This window comes from Staurois parvus, unplaced genomic scaffold (genome assembly GCF_062004578.1).
Source record: "Staurois parvus isolate SC_StPar_1 unplaced genomic scaffold, SC_StPar_1.0 ptg000118l, whole genome shotgun sequence".
Taxonomy (NCBI): domain Eukaryota; kingdom Metazoa; phylum Chordata; class Amphibia; order Anura; family Ranidae; genus Staurois; species Staurois parvus.
In genome coordinates, this window is record NW_028317914.1 from 3,920,423 (window position 1) to 3,940,109 (window position 19,687).

Here is a 19,687-nt window from a genome sequence, read left to right on the forward strand (position 1 = left end):
CTGTGTGGTTTGGGAAGACATAGACTTGAATCCGAATTAAACTACTCCAAAGGTCCCCCCAGGCACCCACCAAAGAATAGAGCCCTCTGAGATGCCAGGGCCATGGTCAGTAGGCAAGAGGCTAGCCTGCAGTCCTCTCCAAAAGCCCCTGTCCTTGTTGGGTCTGTCACATTTCTTTCCCCTCAAAAGTCGACTAGCCAGGTCCCAGACCTCAACTTGGTCTGGACATGCATCAGTGGGGCAGAGAGAACCCACGTCGTTGGTCCACACAATCTCCATCCTTGGCCTCAGAGAAGAGTTGTCATCAGTAGGTGAGGAGCAGAGGTCATGGACCCTTTGTCTGGCTGCCAGTGCTTCAGCTGGAAGGTCTTTACTGTCCTAGGGCTTGGGCTCCTGCTGGGGAGAGGGGCCGACTATCCCAACTCCCTGGAGCTGTCAGCTCTGGCTGACTGTTGGGGAGGAAGAATGACCACCTCCTCTTCTGGACTGTGGAACTGCCGCTAGGAAGATGAGCCGACTGCTCCATCCCTTGGACTCCTGGATTCCCGTTGTGGAGCGAGGATGACTTCCTGCACTCCCGAGTTCCCTCCTCTCCCAGACTGTGGAATTGCTTCTGGGGAGGGAGGACTACCACCTCCTTTCCCTGGGACTCCACAACTGCTGTGGGTGTGGGGCAGAAGTCTTGGACCCTCTGCCCTGATGCCAACTCTTCCGCTGGAGGCTGATTGGGTTGTTCCTTCTTAGCGGAAAAGTCTATTAAATGCCTAGTCTCTAGAATTGCTGAAATTCCAGGGCACGGGCAGGTGGCACTTGGGCCCAGTGCCAGTGCTTTGGCAGGTGACTCATAATCCATAACATCCATGGGTGCTGGGGCATACTGTTGAGCTTTGTCAAACAATCTTTTATATGCTTGTTCCAGATCCCATTCTTGTGTAACCAAGTCAGGGCTTAATCGGAGCTCACTGGGAAGTTCCAACTCCCTAATGCCACGAATGTCCTCCCATCTGCACTCCACTGCACCAGCAAAATATGGATCTTCCTGAAGCATCTCAAATATCAATCCCGAGCCACCAAAGTCATAGCCTTCTATGGGATTGCTGTTCTTCAGCCAAGGACACACTTGGGTAGTATACCAGTGTGGCGCCTTATACCCATCGTCCAGCACCATTTCAGTGTGTACCAGCCTATACAGCTCCATAATCCATTCCTCCCGAGAATGCTCCCCTAGGAAAGGTATACGCAATTCCAACTGCAGCCAGTACCTATCCAGGAATGTAAGAAGAATCTTTCCATATTAGTTTTGCTCCACTTGGAGAGCATTCTTCCAGAGCTTCCAGAGGATTGCATCTCTCATTTGCAGCATGTCCTGGGCAGAACCAGGCTCTCTATAATGGGCAATATTCTCTTGCATTCGGCACTGGAACTCAGCTTCCATGGCAACCAGCTCCTAGAACACTTCTTCAATATCACCCGACACTGGGTCCCGGTGGTAGCTTGGATGTCCCAGACTACAGGAAGCATCTCACCACTTGCCACCAAATGTGACGGAACGCCTCTCACCCCGATTGGGTGACTCATTCTGAGAACTGTTTCCTCACTGCTGGGACACAGGACCAGCCTATACAACTCCATAATCCATTCCTCCCAAAGAATAGAGTCCCTTCAAATGCCAAGGTCATGGTCAGTAGGCAAGAAGTTAGCCTGCAGTCCCCTCCAAAATCCTCTATCCCTGTTGGGTCTCTCACACTCAAAGCACTTCATCTTCCACCCAGCTGCCCTGCTGGCCAGGCTCTGACATATTTATGGGCTGGTCTGTCACATTGCCAGGCCCATCCACCTGCCTGGGATTGTTCAGACTTCCATAAATATGCAGATCAGCCCCTCCACACCCTACTGGCTTCTAGAAGCTTCTCCAAGTTTCTGGAGCAGGAGAGGTAACCGAGGACTGACCTGTACAGCACTCCAGCCTGACCAACTATATACACCAGAGGGCGCTACATAATTTTCATTTGCTCGCTATTGTACAGCGCTGAGCAAACCCTTTGGCGCTATATAAATACTGTATAATAATAATAATAATAATTTGCTGGTAAAACCTTTGACATATTCTGAATTTAGTTTAAAACAGCAGTGTCCCCTGGATATTTCAAAGATACCGCCTGAGGGCACAAGCGCCACTTGTTAAATAGCCATAATATAATGAGCAAAATGAATTCAACTTCCAAAGAAAACTCCCAGGAAGTGTTATACTATTTGCAGCACACCCTTGGGTGATGCTTGGCTAGATATATAGGTTCAGCTCCCACCTGAATCTGGTGACACCTCCGATTATACCCAGAACACTTCGACACTCTGGAATATTTTTTATGGGTTTTATTGAAGAAGACAAACCCGGAAAAAGAACTAGCTGATTTAACACAGGTAATGTACATAAAACACAGATACCACTTTGCATAACACAGTAAGAAGTCACAATTCACTCGCCAAAGACTCCAAAACTGACTAGTATCACATGAGAGTGACATTGACACATGAAACAATAACTGTTAATGAGGTTTAGCAGCTTATTGACATTTGCAATAGCAGTACTATCTAGAGCAGAAATATCCTACCTAACCATTGGCCAGTGGGATGAAACTTAAAGTCTCTCAACGTTGGGGCCCTTTAATCAATGGAAGAGCGCTCACTCTCTGCATGAGAGAGTATTTGTAATCCAAAGGTAGCAGGATAGCACAGTCTCCTTTAAGCAGAATCTTCCAGTGAACATTGCAATAGAAAGAAACAACACTTCAACAAAATCTTTACCATACAGGTGAAATCCTGATATATTGACACTTGCTCAGTATATTCAAAGCAGCAAGCTTCTGTGGGGACTTGGAACTAAACATACTCTTCAGCCACAGCACAAGTCTTGAGGAGACAATCACCAGTAATATACAGAGACAGTCAGCAATCAGCAGCAGGAATAGCTAATTCTGAGCAGCTTGGGCTTTCCAAGATCTGTGTCACTCTGAGAATTAGAGAGCAGGCTTTCTCATGACCATTCTATAGAGATGAACAGCAAATGTAGCAATATCAAAGTCCCCTTTCATCACAGAGTACTCACTGTTTCAGGATTGTCCTCTAGATAGCATTAGACAGTAGTAGAAATCCTCTCTCTTTCAGCAGCTCCAGGCTTTGAGAGACACATGCACTTGAGTGGCTGTAATCCTGAGTATCAAGCAGGACAATCCTTGATTTGCACACTGTCCTCCTGCAACAATTCCTCTGCTACACACTCTCAGCCCAGCCCATGGGCTCTAGCAGCACAGAGAGTGAGACTCTGTGACTTTACACCAGGAGCCCTTGCTCCATGTGGTCCCCTGAAAATGTCTCCTTCCCCACATGTGCTTCTTCTTCCTTTTTCCTCTCTCCTTTCCTCCACAGCCAATCATAAGTTCAGCTGCAACAGTGCTGCTATGGGTGGATCCTTCTCAGCTGTAGCAACAACCAATCAAAGCACAGTCCTGCTTTTCCTGTCTGTCACTCACAAAGAGGGAAAAGAAAAAAAAATGCTTTGCAACTGCTGTTTAAGATTTAAAGCAACCAGCACATCTCTACATATACATAGTTAAAGTTTACACAGAAGTAATGTGTGTTTTAGCTTCAGTGTGGCTTTGATTATGATCACAGACTGACAACAGCAATTTGTAGTTATTATTTCCCGCATAGTATAGTCTGTAAGGACATAAAAAATGATATAATTGATTTTACTAGATTTTTGACATATGTATTTGTGGGGTAACTAAATTGCAAACATATTTCTAGTAAAGCACAGAAACTGCCAGTTCTTAGCTTGTATGGGTTTTACAGAGGTTCCTACTATGGAGGTAAGAGAATTGATGCCATAGCCAGTTTTTTTTCTAGTCCTATCAGTCAAGTGCTGACATCAGTTAGCATGCCCCGTATTTCTTGTGCCAAATACGCTTAAAAGGAAGTTGATTTGAACATTATTCTTTTAGCACCGGAGAGTTCTACAATAATAACCCTTTGAAGCTCAGTGTGTTAGCAGGTTGAACAGGTTGCCCAATAAGTTGCCCAATAGGGGCTCCTGGGGAACCAACAGCTAATAAAGTGTTACTAAACCCACAACAGTAAAATCAGTCTGTATATGCAGTAAAGCATGCTTGTTATACTCACTGTGGAACCTAAGGGGTTAATCATCCTCATTGTTTAAAAATGCTGTTTGATCCTGACTTCTCTGATACTCCCTTTCTTCCAGTGCCACCCTCTTATATCCTGATATGACATATTGTGTGGAGACACATGCTCCGTTTAGTGTGTATTGCTATAGAGGTTTTTTTTTCCTTGGGAGTGCATGTGATCAGCACAGGGCCAATCAGCACTGTCCAGACAGAGGTCAGGGGTCTTGCATCCTCCTAGAGCAGAAAGAAAATTCCACCTACAAGCTTTAACCAGTGCATGGCTGGACACTGATAGAAGTCACAAGACTGCTATATACTGCTGATGAGAAAAGGTATTTAGCAGTTTATATTTACTAAAATAATAGCATTTCCATGCTCTGTGTATTGTGGGAGACCAGATATAGTGAATGCAGTCCTGGGTTTAGTAACACTGTAACTGTTTACATCACGGGTGTCCAACCTTTTGACTTTCCTTGGCCACATTAGAAGAAGAGGAATTGTCTTGGCCCACACATAAAATACACTAACAATAAGGATAACTGATGAGAAGACAAAATTGGGCAGACCACAAATTAACAATCACAGATATAGATAATGTACCTATCTGAGTATTTAAATGTATTTATTTTTTGTAATGTTTGTTATTCTAAAAGTAAAAAAAGGGGAACATAAAACAAGTACGTTATTTTGACACTGTTTTTGATAAATAAATGCATCAATATCTGGTTCAGTGGATGTAGTAGCAAGTCTCATTTAATTCTCAAGGTACTCTTCAGACATTTTGGTTCTAATTTTGCCCTTCATGTGCTTCATCCATGAAAATAATTGCTCACAAGTATAGGTGCTGCTGAACACTGATGACGTGAATAATGCATGATTGTGAAGAGTGGGAGATTTTTCTTTGGGAAGATAAAACTTATAAAAGTCCAGTAAAGAGACACTGTCAAATTTTTCTTCGACTTCATGTGTTCGCTAAGTTTAAACACATGTTTTTTTAAGTTTTAAAATGTCTGCTGAGTAGCTTGAGAATTAATTGAGACTTGCTACTACATCCACTGAACCAGATATTGATGCATTCATTTATCAAAAACAGTGTCAAAATATCGTACTTGTTTAAAGCAAAATTTTTAAGTACGTTTACAATTTTGTGTTGGGTCACATTCATGGCCGTCTTAGGCCACAGGTTGGACAAGCTTGGTTTACGCTCACTTCTTGTGTGGACTGTGACACTCTCAGACCATATAACATGTACAAGTTCCACATATACAGATGGGTCATGTCTTCTTCTCAGCTGACAAGATGGTCTATTCCTACTTGTCTCAGATACTAGACTATGAAGTCATTTTGAGGAAGTAGCCAAGAACACCAGATTGATTCCTCCAGTTCTTCCTGGCACAGCACACTGTTCTCTTGGCCAGCCCAGGGACACAGAGAGAAGCCACCTTACTTCATCTTGCAAAGCCTTGCACACCGTGGCCACAGACTTGGTCCCTATCTCCTTCAAGATAAAGCCCCTTCTGCTTAGTGAGGTGCATGAAGTACCAAGCTACCCCTCACTGACAAACCTTTGTCACCTGCCAACACAAGTGCCACCTCTCCCAAGCTGACTTCTCCTTCTGCCAGTTCTCTTCTCCATAACCTCAAGAGTTAACCAGGGCATACACTTAAAATTCATAACTGCAAGGGTTAAAAGAGAAGTGAGGGATCCAAAACAAACATTTAAACTCACCTAGATGGCAGCAGCATTGATCCAAGCTGCAGCTGCCCCCTCCAGCTCTACACCAAGAACTGAGCGATCAAAGGCCGCTGATCTCTCAGTTTTCGGGTCCACTCTGAGCACAGAGCAGTTACTGTCAGTCACTAGTTCTCTGTTTTGCCTCCCCAGCAATCATGCAGCACTGCACAGGGGAGGAGGCAGAATACATTTTGGCCTGAATATATTATGATTTTTTGATTTTTATTTATTATGTTTTATAGTAAGTAAAAGTAAAAAAAAAATTTTTTTTAATTCGGTCTTTTATTGTATATATAATAAAAAATAAAAAACTCAGTGGTGATCAAATACCCTTAAAAGAAAGGTCTATTTGTGTGAGAAAAAATTATATAAATTTCATTTGGGTACAGTGTTGCATGACCACGCAATTATCAATAGTAGCACAGTGCTAAATAGCAAAGAATGGCCTGGTCATCAAGGGGGTAAAATCTTTTGGAAGTGAAGTGGTTAAAATAGACACAGCTATTATGGTGGGTTTGTTGTGCGTAGGGCAGCCTGTGAATGGGAATGTGCTGCCTTATGTGTGTTATGCGAAAACACGGCAAAAAAAAGGCGCAGGAATGCAGGTTGCTGCTGCGCTAAGTGTGACTGGGGGCCTGATGTCTTCCTAAAGAGGACCTGTCACCTGCCCAATGGTAGCCGACTTGTGATAGCTTATTAGAATGATCAAAATAATAAAACTGATTAGTATATATGTTAGAATAAAAAATGTTTTAAAAATGTAATGAAATAAAATGTAAAAAATGAAAAGTAACCCCATTAGCCCTGCAACACCTCTGAAGGCAAACTCGCGCACAAGATGCGCACATGTAAGGAAACGGCGATTGCACCACACGTTATGTATCACCAAAACCACCCAAGTGAGGACAATCATTGCAGATCCCTCGCTTAGGATTTAGTCCGCACTGACGAGCTAGAAAGGCGCTTTAAATGTTGCCTATTGATAATTGTAGGTGCTGGAACCTGGATTTTTCTGGGAGGGCACACAGTCTTGAGCCGCGACACATCTGGAATCTCTTTCCACTCCCGCGTCAATGGGGAGGACATTGTGTACAATCAGGGGAAACTTGGGCACTGCCTGAGGGCCTGGGGTCAGTAAGGGGCCCCATGAGATGCCCCTGGTACCTTTCATAGGCTTTTTTGGGTGTGGTTTGAGTGTGGGCGTGGACACAGGAGCCCCATGATCCTCTATTGCCCCGGGGGCCCTATAGATTGTCAGTCTGCCCAACTCATGGGGCCCCCCGGGCAATAGGGGATCATGGGGCCCCTGTGTCCTTGCCCAAACTCAAAAAAGCCTATGAAAAAGGTACCAGGGGCATCTCATGGGGTCCCCTACTGACCCCGGGCCCTCGGGCAGTGCCCGAGTTTGCAAATGGTCAGTCCGCCCCTGTGTACAATATAACAGATACATCTTTTTTCAGGAGGAGGGGGGAGGTAGTCATTTTATAGTCAAAATGTAAAAAACGTGCACAAAAAATGAAACATTGCTGTAGAAGAGAAAGGGTTACAACAAGTCATCAACTTCGGCCAGCTGATCCATTCTCGGCACATCCACCGAGCTCCACATCTCCATGTGGATTACTAGTCACAGCAGCCTGCCCAGCCACAACACAGGCGGGGTCACACGGGAGAGGCGGGGCTCTAGAGGGCTTCATCTTATCAGAGAGTGCGGGGGGTGCGGCTACAGAGAGCGCTCCGGGATTGGTGGACGGGAGAATACACTGAGCGGGACACTGGGGCAGAGCAGAGTGGCTGCACTTGTCTTTCCACTGGCAGGGAGGAGGAGTAACAAAAGGGAAAGGGGAGGGGTTACAGGATGAGTTAAATCATTGGATATTGCTTGATAGGAGGGGCTATGTGCGGGAGAGGAGGTGTTACTGCTTGATAGGAGGGGCTATGTGGGGGAGAGGAGGTGTTACTGCTTGATAGGAGGGGCTATGTGAGGGAGAGGAGGTGTTACTGTTGGGGAGGAGGAGCTATGGGGGAGAGGAGGTTGATGGAGAGGAGGGGATATATGGGGAAGAGGAGGTGTTACTGCTGGGGAGGAGGAGCTATATGGGGGAGAGGCGGTGATACGAAGATGGGATGGATTATACAGAAAGAAGGAAGGGCTTATACAGAACAGAGAAAAATTGTTACTGGCAGAGAGGCGGGGTTATACGGGGGGGCGAGAAGTTACTAGTAGGGAGGCTGGGCTCTAAGACTGAGAGTCAAGGCTACAAAAGAGGGCTTTACAAGGCGAGGGGAGGGATTTCATTGAAAGGAGGAGGTGTTATGCGGTAAGGGGCGTGATTACTTTGAAAGGGGTAGGTTTATGCGGCGGGGTTATAATAAAAGAGGAGGGGTTACTTCGGGCTATGCCGGTAGAAAGGAGGTGCGCTTTCTGAGTTAGGATTAGATGGTATGATGAGAGGCGGGGATTTTCTAGGAGCGAGGAGCTGTACTGGGAGAAGGAGAACAGGGAGCTGGGTGGACATATTCTGGGAGAGGGGCGGGGCGGTAGTAGTAATGAAGCTACTTGGAGGGGGCGGTGTCGCGCTGAGAACGGGGCGGGTAGCGGGGTCGCACTATGAGAGGGGCGGGGCGGTTATAATATAGATACCGGAAGAGGGGCGGTGCGCTAGCTGTGTAAATAGTGGGAGAGGGGCGGGGCCGCACTGGGAATGGGGCGGTAGCTGTGTAGTTACTGGGAGCGGGGCGGGGTCGCATTGGGAGAGGGGCGGAGCGGTTGCAATATAGATACCGGGAGAGGGGAGGTGCGCTAGCTGTGTAGATAGTGGGGAGAAGGGCGGGGTCGTACTGGGAATGAGGCGGGGCGGTAGCTGTGTAGTTACTGGGAGCGGGGCGGGGTCGCATTGGGAGAGGGGCGGAGCGGTTGTAATGTAGATACCGAGAGAGGGGCGGTGTGCTAGCGATGTAGATAGTTGGAGAGGGGCGGGGGCACACTAGGAATGAGGTGGGGCGGTAGCTGTGTAGTTACTGGGAGCGGGGCGGGGTAGCACTGGGAGAGGGGCGGAGCGGTTGTAATGTAGATACCGAGAGAGGGGCGGTGTGCTAGCGATGTAGATAGTGGGAGAGGGGCGGGGCGGTAGAGAGGAGTGGTGACAGTGGGAGGTGTGTCCAGCAGCCACTGCCCTACTCCGGGGATCTGGGACTCATGGAGCGGCGGCTGCTGGTGCTGGGGATGGAGCCCGGGCTGGTGTGATCGCCGCTGTCATCTGCTCGAACTTCGCGGCTGTGTGTGCGGAGTTGCGGCTTGTGTAGCCGGCGGAGTCCCGGTCCGGTGCGGACGGTGCCCGGTGCTTTGTTGTGAGAGGTCCGCTCTCTCCCCCGAGTGGGTACCTCTGTGTGCCCCCCTCCTCCGATCATCATGCCGGATCAGATCAGTGTTTCGGAATTCATCACAGAGACCAATGAGGATTACAAGTCCCCCACCACCTCCAACTTCACCACCCGGCTCAGCCAGTGCAGGAGCACCGTCACCTCCATCGAGGAGGTAAGAGGGGGAGGGGAGGGGGCACTCTGAGTGGGGGAGAGGGCAGAGGAGATGGGAGCAGTGATGGTGGGTGACTGTGGGGCTGTCAGTGCCATGGTGGGGGCACACAGATGACACACTGAGGAGGACAGGAGGGGATCACAGAGTGCAGATCCCATACAATGTATGGACATTAGATTGTAAGCTCCTGGAGGGCAGGGAGCTGTGTGATGTACAATGTGTGTAAAGTGCTGTGCAGATCCATAGAGCTAGACAAGTACCTGGAATACATACAAAGTGTGTAGAATGTGTACCCCTGGGGATCACGTCTCCTCTGCACACACTGCTCTCATGGTAAAGTCATACTACATGCTATAAGAAATATGTACAGTGTAGCCGTTCTCGGAGGTGACGTCTGCATTGGTTTCTTTTTTTCCGCCTTTATTCTCACCTGATGTTCTGGCCAGTAAGTCTGCTATTTTTCAACTTCCTTTAACAGGCCAAGCTGTCTAGCAGAAGTGGCAGTTCGGACTCATTTACACTTGCAATTGGAGGAGGATGGAAACCCAGTGGTAGAGCCGTGTTTTTACTGCCCCTCAACCACTCCCCTTTTGCCAGGGCTGTACACACACTGTGCTGCACAGAATTATGTCCCCTGTTGCTCTCAGTGGACGGTACCACCTACGGAGTGTGACCAACTTCAAGTGAATAGGGCCACGCTGCAACCAAGCACAACAACGTAGCCATAGGCACCATTGTCTGGTATTTTGGGGGTTAAAACAGGATGGCAGCTCCTGTCAAATGCTCTGCGAAGAGCGTCCTGAATGCAGGTTGCTCTTCAAAGCGCAAAGCAGGTGTAAATGTAACTTCGAGAGTTCAGACAAGCCATTTACCACTGGCTGGGGTGCCTACAGTGATCAGCTTTTTATTTATGTGAAACCTTTAGCTATTCTTCACACCTGAATGGCACAGGAGCACAATCTGCATTACTATGCAATTTTTTTTTTTCCAGCCCATTCATTTGAATGAGCTGGAGTTGCACTGGACCACATTAAAAGTAATGCTTGCACCACATTTCAACAACGCACCAGATCACATGGTACTGCTGCGGCACCAGCCAATCAGCTGCAGGTAAACACCCTGCATTTGCAGTGTCATTGGGAATATATTTACACCCGCAGCAGATTGCAGCACCCAGTGCAGGATATGCGCATGGCACACAGAATTCCTACACCACGTTCTGGTGTGAACAAGCTCTTACCCCAAAAGGAAAAACTTTGCTGTAACTGCTTATAAAGTGTTCATTGGTCAGATCCAGTAAGTGAAGTCCATCAAAATCTACCAGTGCATCTAATGGTGACCATACATGGTGAGATCAAACTGAACGATCAATGTCTGATCTGGCAGAATGATCAAGCCAGACCACAATCAAGAAGGTTAATAATGGTATGGCCATTGCGGAGCAATAGACAGCGGCAGTTTCCATCCAGGCAGCGGCAGTTTCCATCCAGGCAGCGGCAGTTTCCATCCAGGCAGCGGCAGTTTCCATCCAGGCAGCGGCAGTTTCCATCAACTCAAAAAAAAAAAAAGTCCTGGACCTTTTCCAAAAAACACAGCGGGTGAAAACACGGAGATGTGAACCTGTCCTATAGGAAATCATGTTAAATGGACTGCTGTGCTGTGCAAAATGCAGCGGAAAACGCATAGATGTAAATCTGACTGAGTCCATGGACAGCGTTTCCCACGGTTCACCACAGGAGAAGTGCGCTTCCATGCAATGAACGTAACACCATCAATTGCAACTCGCTGTGCATGTGTATAGAATTATGTTTGCCATTAGATCAATGTTTAGCCTGATTTATGTTGTCCGTTTAGATCACCCACCTTGTTGCACCGTGTGGTCACCATGACCCTACCTCCAGATGGACAATTCTGATGACCAAAGGTTCCTCCATCTGGAGTAGAGGCCCCCTAGAGCTGGCCATACCCTGATCAAAGCCCGGAGCAGCAGAATCCAAGCTTTATTATGTATAAAGGGGAAGATTCTTCTCTGAGGTGCTGAGTGGTCAGTCATCACTTCTACTCTGTACTTCCATTGTAGAAGAGGAATGAAGGTCTATCTAAAGCCAAAGAATGATATTTTAGATTTGAAGAAGCGGTGAGGGGTTGGGACCCTTATCGGGTTTTTATTGCTGTCTGTGTCCCCGATATAGAGAGAATGTACTGAAAGTGAAGGAGAGACCAACTTTTTGAGATGCCATCAGAACAGGAATAGAGGAGAAATCTTCCAGTGGGGACAACTAACCCTTTTCCTTGCCCTTTAAGAGGTTCATAATGCCAGGAGGCAGAGGCGGGCATTCCGATCATGTGACAGCTATGATTGGCAGTCACAGCATTTACATCAACGGAGGGCTCTCAATTGCAAGTATGCATGGGGAGATTTCCAGTACCCACCAGTCAGCACTGAAATGTTTACATCTGGGACACGTATATGTTAACCACTTGAAGTCCGGACACTTTCACCCCCTTCCAGTCCAGGCCAATTTTCAGCTTTCAGTGCTATCACACTTTGAATGACAATTGCGCGGTCATACAACACCGTACCTATATGACATTTTTAGCATTTTTTTTGGAACAGATAAAACTATTTTGGTGGTATTTATTCACCACTGGGTTTTTTATTTTTTTTGCTATGTAATTGAAAAAGTCCAAAAATGTTGAAAAGTTTTCTTTTTTCTTATAAAAGTTTGCAAATCTTTCTTCATAAATCTTTTCCAAAATGTATTCATCTATCTTTTTAATTTAAAAAAAAAAAAAAAAGCCCAAATTAGTTTTATAACAAAAAATGATAATTTTTTCAAAATTATTTTATTTTTATATATTTATTTTTTAACAATGTCACCCTAGTAGTACAGTGTCACCATAGTGACACTCTACTACTTGTGGTGGGCAATGAAGATTTTTTTTTTTCTTTTTTTTTTACACTGATTGCTTTTATACCCATAAAGGCTGTAAAAGCAATCATTTCTCTTTTCTCTGGCTGCATTCCTGCAGCCATTGAGAAATACTGTTTGAGCTGTGATTGGTCACAGCTTGTCACATGGTTCAAGGTTGTTGTGAATAGCCCTGTACCATGTGATCTCTCTGATCATTCACAGATTTCACAAGTAGTAAGCAATGATGTCAGGAAGTGACATCATTGTTTACTACTGCTCATGTGATCCCTGATTGGCCAATCGGGGATCACATGAATTGGGACCTCAGACAGAGGTCCTGTACAGCAGTGATCTGAGGACACAGCGAGCACCGATCGCAGTGCCGCGCACTCTCGGGGAGCGCGCACAGGCAATGGACGCGGGGGGACGTTTAGAGATGTCCACCTGCATCGGCAGCACTCCCTTCCGGCTGTTTATCGACATGGGCCGGACGGGGAGAGGTTGCATATGTGCGTACGGCTAACGGGAAGAGGTTAAAGCCCACCCCCCGAGAGGCTGCATATGTGCGTACGGCTGACGGGAAGAGGTTAACGCCCGCCCCCCGAGAGGCTGCATATGTGCCTACGGCTAACGGGAAGAGGTTAAAGCCCGCCCCCCGAGAGGCTGCATATGTGCCTACGGCTAACGGGAAGAGGTTAAAGCCCACCCCCCGAGAGGTTGCATATGTGCGTACGACTAACGGGAAGAGGTTAAAGCCCACCCCCCGAGAGGCTGCATATGTGCCTACGGCTAACGGGAAGAGGTTAAAGCCCGCTCCCCGAGAGGTTGCATACGGCTGATGGGAAGAGGTTAAAACCCACCTGCCAAGAGGTTGCATATGTGCGTACGGCTGACTGGAAGAGGTTAAATCCTAACTCCAGGTTTTGTTACTTTACATAGTTTGGAACGATTTTCTTTACTAATAGATACACCCACCCAGGGGCGGACTGACCATTTGAACACTCGGGCACTGCCCGAAGGCCCTGGGTCAGTAGGGGGACCCATGAAATGCCCCTGACACCTTTTTTATAGGCTTTTTTGGGTGTGCTTTGAGTGTGGGCAAGGACACGGGCCCCATGATCCCCTATTGCCCGGGGGCCCCATGAGTTGTCAGTCCGCCCCTGCACCCACCATTGGTGCGTCAGCCACATGATCCCTCCAGTATACAGCGCTGTGTTCCGGCAGTGGTACGGGGTCTTTCTGTCTTGTTCCTAGGAGTTCTGCTCGGCCCTTCACAGAAAGCCTTGTACTTTGGTGAACGAATATAAGGCTTCCTCTGATTGGATGAGGTGGAGATCATGATGTCATTCATCCGCCTTTCCACCTTATATTCATTCATAAAATACAAGGCTCCCTGTGAATGGCTACGCTCAGCCTGACTTGATTTTGTTTTGGGAGCTGGACAGGAAGTCTCCATATTGATGCCAGAACACTACACTGTGTATGTATGTAACTGATGACACATACCGGTGATACAGTGCTGATAGCCACTTCATTTCTTAGGGCCCTTCCACACTAGGAACTGCATGAGAATGGCACGGGAATGCTGTGTGGTTCCTGTGCGATTCCCGTGCAGTGCGATTTCAACTCCATTCATTTTAAGTTTGCTGAAGTGACACTGCACCGCACCAAAAGTAGTGCATGCACTACTTTTTAAACTGCACAGCAGCTGGATCGCATGGTACTTTTGTGCTTGCAACCTGCGTTTGGGGTGTCGTTAACCTCACACCAACACCCATAGCAGATCTCAAGGGCAGTGTGACTGCAATGTGGTGTGGGAAACCGCACTGGAACGCACCTTTCCTGCACTGCTTTCTAGCTTGAAAAGGGTATTAGTCATGGAAATAGTTAGGTTAGGTTGGCCCATACAAACTATTTATTTATAGTAATACAAAACGTAGAAATAGACTTTGAGACCCAGTTCACATATATGTGAATTGGATGTGTTTTGAACCACATCCGATCCACATGACATGTGAATCAAAATCCTTTTCTATGAAGCCCATTCACAGGGCTGGCCACAGTGCGATTTATAAAAAAAAAAAAAAAAAAAATCTCAGCCTTGTTCATACGCGATTTCCGATGTCATACACTTTAGCAATTCACACAGGGATCGCTCCGGACTCTTTAACAAATCGCACTGCAAACCAGCCCTGCATCTGTGTGAACCCAGGCTAATTCAGGTGACAGCTGTCTAACGTCCAGTGTGGATTTCCTTTGTACATTGACATGCTAGGTTGGTGTCACACGGCTGCATTTTTGCTTTGCTAAAAAAAGCAACAAAAACGCAATAAAAACATTTCCCTCTTAAATCCTATGGGAATCTTCATACCACTTCTGCTGCGGGCGCAGTGCATTTTGAAAAGTTCTCCATGCTGCATCTTCGGTGCGCTTTCAAAACCGCACTAAAAATGCAGCTCATTCTAGGAGTGAATGGAGACATGTCAAAAACGTACTGTGGTTGCGTTTTTTTGAGTCTCATGTCCATGTTTTACAGGGGCTTGCTGGAGTCAGGCACCCAGGAAACGCATCGTAAATGCTTAAAAAAACTCCATAAAAAATACATGTGGTTTTTTTTTTATGTGTTTTATTCAATGGAGCAGTGTGAAAGCAGCCTTATTGAAGCACGTTGATGCACAATCTAATGTGATTTTGAATGTAGGATTTGGAGTGGATGGGGTTGGCAGCCATTGACCAAGTCATGTTCATACTTGCTGGCAACACATCAAAAAGCATATAGCAGGTGGTTTGATGGCTGCCATTGACTTCTATAGGAATCCCAACGCACATAAACGCATATAAAAATGTTAATGTGTTATTCTTCAGTGCACACTGCACAGAGATGGAATCGGACACCATTTTTATTATGGGGATCCTGGAAGTGTACATTTTTGTCCCCATGCCCAGTTGATGTTTACCCCCGATGTATGAGGCTCCAGTGTTTAGCAGAGGGCTCAAGTTCCCCTTCCAGCCCCACTGCCTCCAGCCTGTCAAACTTCCTTCCAATGTTGCTAGGGGTTCCTTGATCTGTGGCTTATTGACCTCCAGTTTGATGGTGCCTGCCTATTACCAGGACCAACACCATTCAACGACAGGACACCAGTGATCTTTTTAGCTGCCTGTAAGGGTGGCAGTCTGACCACCTTTGTAAGGTGCATCTTTGCCATGGCCCGCCTATGAATTGGTTTTAGTAAGGGTTCCCCGAGACCTGAAAATTATTTTGCGTTTTCCTTTGGGGTAAAATGGTTGACAAAGGCTGCTCTGGATACTTTCCTTTTACAACATCCTATTCTGTGAATGCTCAATGAACAGATTGTCACCTGGGATGAAGGAAGTGTCTTTATGATGAATGCTTTGGTTTTTTTTTTTTTTTTTTACGTATTCTGTGAATGCTGGTGTTTGTTGCCTTTGACTTCTCAGGCTTGTTTCCCATCTGTGGTGTGAATATCCCTGGCATTGTGAAAAATCTATGGCTTGCTTTTGCTGCTGCATTGAAGAATCTTGTCAGATCCTTTTCTTAAGTGGCTAACATACCTTTCCACTGCTTCTTTCATCAGGACTCTGGAAACAAAGACTGCTAGATGTTTGCTGTCTCCTATTGTCCCTGTACTAGGATTGTACTGAGCCATTATAATAGTGAGCTGAAAGAAAAGTTTTTTTGTTTTGTAGCTTCTCATATGAAATTGCAGTCTTTACTTCTTTCCATTCATCCTCCTAGGCAGACACTAACATAATGGCTATTTCCGGATTTACAGTTGTGCTAAAAAGTTTGCATACCCTTGTAGAATTCGTAATATACAGGATGTACCATTTTAGAAGAAAACATGAGTGAGCAGGCAAAATGCATTCCTTGTCTTTCTTATGGCATTCATATTCAACCATAGGTTATAACAGAATGCAAAATGTGGCAACAAGTAAACAGATTAAATGACCCCTGTTCAATCATCTACATACCCTTAGTTCTTAATACTGTGTACTGTCCCCTATAGCATCAATGACAGCCTGCAGTCTTTTGTAATGGTGGTCTATGAGGTTCTGAATTCTTGCAGGTGGTATAGCTGTTCATTCGCCTTGACAAAATGCCTCCGGGTCTTGCAAAGTCTTTGGTCGTCTTGCAGGAACCGCATGTTTGAGATCTCCCCAGAGTGGCTCGATGATATTCAGGTCAGAAGACTGTGATGGTCACTCCAGAACTTTCATCTATTTCTGTTGTACCCACTGCAGGGTCATTTTGGCCTTGTGCTTAGGGTCTGTGTCATGCTGGAAGGTCCATGAGCTTTTCATACGCAGCTTTCATGCAGAATAATGCAAATTGTCTGCCAGGATGTTCTGATAATATGCTGCATTCATCTTGCCATTAATTTTAACAAGATTCCCCATGCTTTTAGAGCTTGCCCAACCCCAAAACATCAGTGAACCACCACCATGCTTCACAGTGGGAATGGTATTGTTGTCACTATTGACTTTTTTTTGACCCCTCTCTAAACAGTGCTTATGGTTGTGATCATCACTCCAGCTTAAAGTGTGTCAGAAGCTGTGAGGCATGTCAAGGTGTTGTCGGGCATATTGTAACCGGACTTTGTTTTGGCATCAACGCAGTAAAGGCTTCTTTCTGGAAAATCGACCATGCAGCTAATTTTTGTTCAAGTATTGTCGAATTGTGCTCAATGAAACAGCCACACTGTCTTTTTCCATAGCAGACTGTATTTCTCCTGAGGTTACCTCTCAACTCTTCTGGCAGTTGTGGAAGCAATCTTTCTACGTCTACCTGACCTTGGCTTTGTATCAAAAGATCCTCAAATTTTCCACTTCTTAGTATGTGATTGAACAAAACCAACTGGCATAATCAAGACTTTGGGTATCTTTTTATATGTCCTTTTCCATCTTTATAAAGTTCCATTACCTTGTTGCACAGGTCTTTTGACAGTTCTTTTTTGCTCCCCATGGCTCAGTATCTAGCCTGCTCAGTGTATCCTCATGAGAGCTTACTAGCTCACTGAATATAAAGCCACAGGTATGGGAAATTAACCTTTAATTGGCATTTTAACCCGTGTGTGTCACCTTGTGTGTCTGTACCAAGGTCAAACATTGCAGGGCACGTAAACTTTTGTTCAGGACCATTTGGGTGATTTCTGTTATTATGATTTAAAAAGTAGCCAAACAACCATGTGACAATAAATGTCTTCATGTGATCACTGTCCTTAAATGAAAGAGCATTTTTTAGCATGACCAGTCAAATTTTTAACTATCGATGTATCTTTAAAATGCATCAACACTGCTTTCTTCACAAGGCACAGCAGCAGACGTTGCTGTGAACAAGCCCTAAACATTTTTTAATTTTATTAGTTATTTTGTATAGTTCAAAACAAATTGTGTCTGCTTAAGTAAAGCATGCTTACAGTGTTAAAGTGGAACTGCACTGCATCTGAGTACCACAAATCAAAAATGCTATTTTATTCATTTTTAATATTCAAAGCAAACTCCTCCATCCATCCATCCATCCATCCATGTCTTCATGCTTTATTTTGCTGAGAAATCACTTGGAAAAACACCCCCAAGAGTTTCTGGCTGTGGCTATCTTGCATAAGGGCAGATGATTCATGTAGCAATTACTTCCTGGAATCCATCTGCCCTTGGATCAGGCATGCATGCAGGAGGGTGTGCTTAGCAGACAAAAACCCTCCTTCTCTCCTGAAGACTTCTGGGATGTATGATATCATTTGCCTAGGCATGGAAACCTGGAAGTAACTGGAAAAAAATCAAAAAAAAAATCAAAGAAAGTAAATATGATTTACTTTCCTTTCTATTTTATTTATTGCTAGCAACATAAGGATTAATAATAGTCAATGTTGATTGATAAAGTGATGTTCTGCTTTAAGAGAGAAGATTGCATACGTGTGCACAAGTGCATAATTTTCCAGTGACACATGTGACATGTGTCAGGCATTTTGAAAATGTGTGCCTGTCATTGAAGAAGTAAAGCAACTTCATAATTATTGATTTGTTAGTAAAAAGAAGTTTACCATTGAGGATATTCTGTGTAGAATCTGGTCAAAGCCAAACCGTGCTGGTGGAAAGGCCCTTTTAATTGTTTGGTCTCTTGAAACTGGGAATCAATTAAAATTGTGGTGTCAGGTTGTTGTGGATACCTGCGTAGCTTTGTCATCTATTCGGAGATCTATGAATAGGAACACTACAAGTCCTATCTTCCACAGAAGGACCCAAAGATCTCAATGGAGCACCTGTGCTGTGCCATTTTATCTCAGTACGGACCTGGGACTGGAAGAATGGTCTGCAGAATCCTGTGCCCCACTTGTGGTTGTAATGCTCTGCTGACTGCAATGCAAAAACATTCATAATCCATGTCTTTTGGCTTTTCCCAATGTGGGTGGATCTATGTTGTTGTTTTTGTTTTTTTGTGAACTATGCCTTTTATTCACACTTCTCGTGAATCAGCATGACATATGATTGTTACCAAAAGCAATACAAATGTGTCTCCTCCCCATTAAAAGAAAAAAAAAAGGGCAAACTGTTGTCATGGTCATATGTAACTAGAAACCCTGTGCCGAGCTAGGGTCAGTTCACATCTGTGCTGTGCTTTTTTTTGGTCAGTCTAGCCATGATACCATTAAAATCTAATGATCATGCGTTTTATTTGAAGATGCAGCACCGCGTGCTTAGCAGCTCCTGTCTGGTGAACCACACTTGGTGCTTCTCCCAGAATGCAAAAGTGATGAATTAGGGTAGAGGCGCCATACACGCATACACAAGTAAATGATGATGTAGAAACATCTGCATTTACCCAATCATGACCATGTACAGCTATGGGTGGCTGTATGCAGCATGTTCAGCTTCCAGGGCCCCAGAAAGCGTCACATTTTACACCTGAGCATGCAAGAGCTGCTAAACCTCCATCTGCATGAGACCTTAAAGCAATATTAAAGGTTCGCTTTTTTTTTTTTTTGGAAAATAAAAAACATGTCTATACTTACCTGCTGTGTGCAGTGGTTTTGCACAGAGTAGCCTGGATCCTCCTCTTCTTCTCGGGTCCCCCACAGGCTCTCCTGGCTCCTCCTGTCTGTTGGGTGCCCCCATAGCAAGCAGCTTGCTATGGGGGCACCCAAGCGACGTGTTTCCCAACCACTGCTCCATGTGTCCATTCACACCCCCTCTCTCCTCATTAGCTGACTGGCTGTGATTGACAGCAGCGGGACCCAATGGCTCCTGCTTGCTGTCTCAGCCAATGAGGAGGCAGAGAGCCAGGATAGCCCAGGCTCAG

At 45.6% G+C, this 19,687-nt stretch overlaps 1 protein-coding gene across 2 annotated transcripts in view; it reads left to right on the forward strand.

Annotated features, from left to right (window-relative positions):
- Positions 1-9,079: 9,079 nt before the first annotated feature.
- ASAP2 (ArfGAP with SH3 domain, ankyrin repeat and PH domain 2) overlaps positions 9,080-19,687 on the forward strand; it is a 326,350-nt gene continuing 315,742 nt past the window's right edge. The window contains exon 1 of one of the 2 annotated variants that reach the window (XM_089672021.1): positions 9,080-9,454. In XM_089672021.1, the coding sequence (XP_089528147.1) occupies positions 9,329-9,454 (126 nt within the window). In that variant the 5' untranslated portion in view covers positions 9,080-9,328. The remainder of the gene's footprint in view (positions 9,455-19,687) is intronic. The other variant, XM_089672023.1, reaches the window with a different exon arrangement.